At 40.7% G+C, this 7,747-nt stretch overlaps 1 protein-coding gene across 1 annotated transcript; it reads left to right on the forward strand.

Moving 5' to 3' along the window:
* Positions 1 to 397: 397 nt before the first annotated feature.
* On the forward strand, positions 398 to 7,741 carry LOC139638167 (kinesin light chain 2-like; the record flags this gene model as incomplete). The annotated part of the gene is made up of 7 exons (XM_071512207.1): positions 398 to 510; positions 1,035 to 1,136; positions 1,558 to 1,731; positions 3,309 to 3,408; positions 4,295 to 4,475; positions 6,050 to 6,116; positions 6,828 to 7,741. Coding segments are annotated over 7 exons (824 nt in total), but the record flags the coding sequence as incomplete, so codon positions are not given.
* Between the last annotated feature and the right edge of the window lie 6 nt (positions 7,742 to 7,747).

The following is a 7,747-nucleotide window of genomic DNA, read 5'->3' on the forward strand; positions in this document are numbered from 1 at the left end:
CACATATAACCTACATACATCGGCACATATCCTGTTCTTAGGTGAGTTATTGTAATGAATTCCATAATTTAACAGTTCTGAAAATAAAAGTCTGTCTTCCCATTTCAGTTTTTATTTTTGGTAGTACATAATGATTTTTATCTCTTATTCTTATGTTGACTTGATGTTTATCACGTACTAATAACAGTTTGTCCTTAATACTAACTGGCTTTTTAAACTTTTGAATTTTTGAAATTAGTAATCAATATAGAAGCAATAAATTAAGCGCATAACACACTGAAAGTCATTACTGATGCAAATATCCAAGATCAGATAGTTCCTGCACTCTGTCTCTCATAACAAGGATCTCAATCAGGTAAAAGCATGTAATTTTAAAGAAGATCCTGATGTGATGCAGTGCTACACGGTGTTTTTCTTCACAGGGACCAGAACAAATACAAAGAAGCTGCGAACCTGCTGAACGACGCTCTGGCCATCAGAGAGAAAACTCTGGGCATGGATCATCCAGCTGTACGTTTCCCTCCTTCTCCAACTGAACCAGCTTTTCTTTGGTTTGCTTCATGCAGAGAGATGATTTCATAACAAGCCCTTGAAATGTTTTTATCCAACCTGCACAAATTAGTGATTTGTTTCGCTTGTTTCTGCAGTTTCACTATTGCATTTTATTTGATTTTAACACTTGGTTCTTTTTTTTTTTTTAACACTCTGCAACTCAATTAAAACCAAGAACACTAAAACTTTGTGTGCAACTCTGAATTTCTCTGGGGCAGCATTCTTTGTTTAATCTCCTGGGACCATCGTGTTGCCAGGAAATACTTTAATAGATACTTGATCCACAGCTTTAAAGTGTTTTTATGTAGCTTAGATCAGACTTACTGGGGGAGTATGTAATGTAATCACATTATCAAGTGTTGAATAATGCAAAAGGTATTCAATTCAGCTGTACCCATTGCTGTGTGTGTGTGTGTGTGTGTGTGTGTGTGTGTGTGTGTGTGTGTGTGTGTGTGTGTGTGTGTGTGTGTGTGTGTTCACAGGTGGCAGCAACACTGAACAACCTGGCAGTGCTTTACGGGAAAAGGGGAAAATACAAAGAAGCAGAGCCGCTGTGTAAGAGAGCGCTGGAGATCAGAGAGAAGGTAAGAAGAGACACACACACACACACACACACACACACACACACAAACTTGTATTACTACACTTATGAGGACCTTCAGTGACTACATTCACATGCCTTATCTTAATCCATAGATAACCTATTCATATCTCGAACCTATTCTTCGTTCTAATCTTAATCCTGAACTCAAGTCCTAACCCTAAAATAACCCTTTAGAGAGGTGAGGAGCAGCACAGTGTCCTCACTTTGGAGGATTTTTCCTCATCTTTCTATCCTTGTGAGGACATCTCACAAAAATCATCTCTCAAAAACAAACACACACCTAACTCTCCTCTAAGCTCAAAATATACCGTCTCAGATACCGGCCACTGATCACTGTTCTGCAAACCCAAACGTTTTTGTTCACCTTTCCCCAACGTTGTGTCTCTGAACGCCCCCCCCAGGTCCTGGGCACGGACCACCCGGACGTGGCCAAGCAGCTGAACAACCTGGCCCTGCTGTGCCAGAACCAGGGGAAGTACCAGGAGGTGGAGCAGTACTACGAGCGGGCGCTGCACATCTACCAGAGCAGGCTGGGGCCCGACGACGCCAACGTGGCCAAGACCAAGAACAACCTGGTGAGGGGAAGGAGGGAAGGCGGGAGGGAAAGAATGAGGGAGGGAGGGAGGGAAGTGAGACTTGAGGGAAGGCGGGAGGGAGAGAATGAGGGAGGGAGGGAGCAAGTGAGGGGAGAGAGATGGAGGAAGGAAAGAAGGAGGAAAATAGCAAGACAAACACAGTTCCTGTACAGGCCCACAGCTCATGTTCAATTCAATTCAGTTTAATGCTCAGCAAGCGTGGCACGGTTATTGGTTAAATTGCCTAATTCCACTAATGTTACTTAAATGCCACAAGATAATAACCATAACGTTACCTACCGTTATACCATGGTCTGGGTGAATACTCGATTCTGATTGGCTGCATGGTGTCCATTAATTCCTGATAATGGACACCTGCTAAGTAGTTCCAGTGAAACTGTCTGTTCACCGTTCTAAATTAATGTGCTGGCTACGTAGCATCAGCCTGTATCTAAAATGAGTAACCATAGCAACAGGGACGCAGTCAAAGCCTCCGTTTACTCCGTTCATTTGTTCGTGAAAATCTTGATATTGATTTGGGGACAATGACGTGGCTGGATAGCTAGCTAGTCTTGTTGTTAAACATACTGTCAAATTATATTTACTGTCTGTGAACCGTACGCAATATTATTGACTTTGAATGTTGCTAGGATAACGTTAGCTTTCTGGCTCATAGCTGAGCCAAAGGGTTCTATGAGCTGAGCGGACTAGAAATATCTCCTGCTGCCAAATCGTATCTATGGTTCGTCCTATTTACTGGAGGAGTGAACAACGTTTCCATTGCATAAGAACCTTATGGTATGGTAATGATTGTTCCAGGTATTAGTCAAACCCTCAGGTGTTACCAGGGAAACTGAGTTATGGCTTGTGAAAAACTTTAGATTTTGATTACAAAACGCATGAAAATATAAATTAATGGTCTTAATTTTTTTTTCTTTGGCAAGTGACCATGGTATAAGCGGGATAATGCGCTTCGAGGTGTCAATTATCAGGAATTAATGGCCTCCCCGTCGTCCATTAATTCCTGATAATGGACACCTCGTCGGGCAGTATCCCTTACTTAAGGTTTGTAAGGCAGCAGAAGACGAGTTGTCAGGTTACTGGTTACAAATACCGTTACTAACACATGTGAGTTTGGAGCATATCGTCGCTGTCGGGTGAAAACCCCTGAACTCCAGATTTAGTCACTTTCATTTTTTCACTTGTATTCGAGGGATTACTTGCTCCTCTGTGGGTTGAGAAGGTTCTGCAACCTTTGTTTGTTGTTTTCAAAACCAATTACATAAACTCATAAACACAGGGCTGTTTTTCTTAGTTTCTGAAAAGTTGACATTTTTGAGATGCAAGGTTTTCACCTGACAACAGCTTTGTGACAAATGTAAAACAATTATTTATTAACTGTTACCTTTATGTAAAGTCACTCTATCTCTCGTATCTCTCACTCTTAAATACTGATCACTGTTCTAGAAACGTTTTGTATTTTACAACATTTTGTCTCTCTGGATGCATTTTCCTCTCACTCAAACTTTCTCTTTATTCCTCCCTCTTTCACTCGTCCTCTTCCTGTTTCTCTGTAGGCATCATGTTATCTCAAGCAGGGGAAATACAGACAAGCCGAAGCTCTTTACAAAGAGATCCTGACCAGAGCGCATGAAAAGGAGTTTGGATCTGTAGAAGGTAAAACACAGAAACAAGAACGATTCTGGCTTTTTGAGCATATGAAACATATATTTAGGAAAATACACCAGATAATTAGAGGAGATAACAGCTCAGTATTGTTGCAAATGCCTGTCCATATTAAGTGAGCTTCATATGTATTTGGAAAGCAACAAGCTTTTTTGTTTTAGATTTGTCCTCTTGGTTTATTATCACTCTGTCTGTCTGTCTCTTTCACTATGTCTGTCTTTCACTCTGTTTATTGTTTTATTGTTTTATTTAGGATCCCCATTAGTTATTACTGCAGTAGCAACTATTCTTCCTGGGGTCCACACAAAATACAAGACAAGACATTCAAACATCACATAATGGACAATCCACAATATCAACAAAATAAAATAAAAATAGGAAAAAAAAGCAAATAATAGAATAAGTAAACTAGGTATATATCAGTATATATGACTGCCCAATACTACTAGTGCACAGTGAAGCATTACCTAAGTTAGCACCACAAATATAATCAACCTTCACATACAGAATATCATATGAAGCCTAAACTGATTTCTTTCTGAATGATTGCTGTTCTTAATTTCTTTTTAAAACTGATCTTACTAGTAATCTTGATTAAATGTAGTGGTAGCTTGTTCCAGTTTGACATAGCCCTACACATTACGGTCTTTTTTAAAGCATTGGTTTTAGGTGAAGGTAACGTGAAGCATCCCATAAAGGCATGTCTGGTGTCATAATAATGTCTATCATTGGTGTGTGTTAGCTGTGAATATAAGTGTGTAGGTTTTCTTAAGGCACAAATGTTTCTTATGTTTCTCTGTCTGCCGTCTTTCACTCTGTCTCTCTCTCTCTCTCTCTCTGTCTGTCTGTCTGTCTGTGTGTCTTGTCTGTGGTCCAGGTGACGGTCGTCCCAGCTGGTCCGGCTCTGAGGACGGCGTCTCCAGGCCGGACGGGCTCGGCGGTCTGAAGCGCAGCGGCTCCTTCACCAAACTCAGAGAGTCGATACGGCGAAGCAGCGAGAAACTGGTCCGCAAGCTGAAGGGAGTCGGGACGCAGGAGACGGCCCCAAGGAACCCTGGGTAATACTGAGTTGGGGGAAGAGCGAAAACACAAACACACGTCCTAATCCTAAATGAAGAGAATCCCCGATCAAGGAGAAAGAAGAAGAAACAATTTCAGTTGGTCATGGTCATGTAATTTTGGGAAGTGTATTCCAGATCGGGGGAATATCAGGGAATTTTACAAATTAGTCACTTTAAACGAATATTTGAGAATGTATTTTACAACTTGTTTTACACATTTGTTGCATTAGATGGTTCTGTAGCGCAAACCAGACTGTTCACCTCTTTAGAAAAAACATCATTAACAAACCAGGAGAGGAAGGAATAACAGTTTTAGCTCATGGAAGCGCTCAGACTTAGTTATGGAAAAGTCATGGAATTTTACATGGAACCCTTCGCTTTATATCCATTTGGGGGGAAAAATGCCACCTGATGTCCACTGTACAATATTTTAGAAAGTCAGATTATATCCCCTAAAATGCAATGGGAAATGTCAGTAATGTTCAGTAGTGAGTTTTATTTTAATGCAATCATTTGGTAGTGATTTTCTTATTTTTCAAATGGTGGATATCTCATTTTTTAAATTCAATTCTTCACTCATTAAAAGACCAAATACTGATGTTTCAAACACCCAAACAAGCCCAAAGAATACTAATACCATAGTATTCCTCCTGGTAATATTTAGATAGAAAATTCAAGACTGCTATAAGAAAATTCAGTCCCTGCTATAAGTCAAGTCATTGCTCAGGTCAAGCAAGTCACAAGTCAAGTCATATGAAATTCTGATGATCTACCCCAGTTTCCACATTTAAATAAGTTAAAAGAGAGTGGTCATGAAAAGTTTTATTTTCAACATTAACGAAAACTGTTGCAGCCTGCTTACATCTTATAAATCTTACTGATATTTGACATTTTGTGGCAATCAATAACAAGCCTCCTAAATGAACAAGTAAATATTTAATTAAAAAAAAAAAGTCAAGTCCTTTTGAGTCATCTGTCTCAAGTCTAAGTCAAGTCTCAAGTCATGAATACCAAGTCAAAGTCAAGTCGAGTCTTTTATCAATGTTAGTCAAGCAAGTCTCAAGTCCTCAAATTTGTGACTCGAGTCTGACTCGAGTCAAGTCATGTGACTCGAGTCAAGTCATGTGACTCGAGTCCCCCACCTCTGGTATCACATTTTAAAATTGGGGAAATTCACTGATCTTTTAGACCGGTATTCAGTGCCAGTGTTGGTATCAGTGCATTCCCACTTGTTGAGGAAGAAATGGAAAAGTAAACACACAAGATTTTACTTTTTTTACGATTCAGTATTCTTGAGGTTAGGCACTTAAGCTGTTAGATATAAGTAAACATGGGTCAAATGTTACATATTAAGAGAGCATATAGGAATGTTGCTTAGTATCGGTACTTTCCCAGTTCTTCCTCAACACACTTATCTCTTCTTCAGAACATGAGTCCAAAAAAAATGATTTTCTATCGGCAAACCCGAGCCAAATCAACTGGTGGTAGTTTCATGAGTGTGTTTAGTACATGATGTCTTGCCCCTTTGTAAAATGAAGGATGGATGATATTCTTTTCTCCTGTTTTTCCAGGATGAAGCGAGCCAACTCTCTGAACGTGTTGAACGTTGAAGCCAGAGAGAGTCAGGGGGCCGGACAGGTGAGCACAACATCTGCTGTCCATCCGCTTTTATTCAGTGTCCATCTTTGTGCCTCAGCCTCATCACTGTGGTGTTTCTGCACTGCACTTCCCACAGATCACCTGTCAATCAAACAGTGTGGGCGGAGCTTGGATTTTCTGTTGCGGCAGTTTGAGTTTCTCTTTTCTCCGTCTGTTCAGCCATGGTGGCTATCGCTGCTCATGCTAACTACCCAGTTCTTCTTCTTCTCCTGTTTATTCCGAACAAACCGGAAACATAAAACGCATCACTTCCAGAGGATTTTACCCAGGAAAGAGCCACCAGACACCGGCTGGTTAGAACAGACAGAGGAGAAGATTTATGAACTGGATATAGGTTGAATCACTGTTGTGTTAGAGCAGTCGGTGATAGCGAGTTGCAAAACGGACATTTATTCATATGAAAATTACGTGGATAATTACGTAGAAAAACAAGAACAAGAACATCAGCTAAATTCCCTAAAATGTTTTATGTAAGCCAAAGGGAATCTTGATTACTAAATGTTACTAAACTAAACTTGATTTTAGATTCATACAAATCTGATACCAGACATCCTATTCCACCTGCAATGTAAACTCAGGTCTCAGGTGTAACACACAGCCAAAAAAAGAATCTCACTTTCAGCTATATAAGCAGCCACAGAAATATTTCCCTGTGTTACAGCACCTCATGTGTTTTTCTTTTCCCTGCAGCGCCCGAGCCGCTTGACAGAGACGCGAGGCCTGAGCTACAGCACCCAGAGCCTGGCAAGACGAGGCTCGCTGGGCGGGGCCACCTAACACACACACACACACACACACACACACACACACACACACACACACACACACACACACTCTGACCCCCCACCTTCTACATTAAGTACCGCCGCTCTCGTCCTGCAACTCTAAACACTAAAGGTACAGAGGAAAATCTGCATTTCAACCCCCCAGATCTCACATTCTCACAGGTTGTTTTCTTTAGGGGAAAAAAACATATTCACTGTGGTTTAGCCCTGTTCAGAGTGCAGCCATGAGACGAGCAGATCTGTGCTGTAGAGTCAAAAGTCAGATTATTTGTTCCTGTGAAAATCCAGACTGACAATCATCCGTCCTGCTGTACGACGGCGTCCTGCTACAGCTTTCCCCTCCACCCAGTCCGTCCATTTCAGGACTATTTTTTAGGAATTTTAGAGCGTTCCGGTCGCTATGAGCAGACTGGAGTTTTCCTTATATACAAACATTTCTGTCATTGGTCGAGTTAAACCTCAATGGACAGAGCTAAACATAGTGTGCAAAGTTATCTAACTGGCATACTTGTGTATTACTACTTTAAACACTTCTACTGCACTATTAATGACTATAATGGTAATAATGCCCCCCCCCTGTCCTGTTCACTTGACAGTTGATATCATTCCTTCCTGGTCTGGGATCAGTAAGTTTGAATGTGGCTGGAACCTTTGGCAGGTAACCAGCTGCAGTTTGGAGGTTCACTTCTACCATGAAAATGTAGTTTGATGGTAAAATAGTGAAACTGGATGATGCATTTTGGAACGGACCAACCACTGTAAAAGGATTATCTTAATCTGATTACAAAAAAATGTAATCCATTACAGTTACTAAGAAAAGATAAA

Source organism: Centroberyx affinis, unplaced genomic scaffold (assembly GCF_046629955.1).
Source record: "Centroberyx affinis isolate AG114_WGS23_722 - 3 ecotype Tasmania unplaced genomic scaffold, CSIRO-AGI_Caff_v1 ptg006161l_1, whole genome shotgun sequence".
Lineage (NCBI taxonomy): Eukaryota > Metazoa > Chordata > Actinopteri > Beryciformes > Berycidae > Centroberyx > Centroberyx affinis.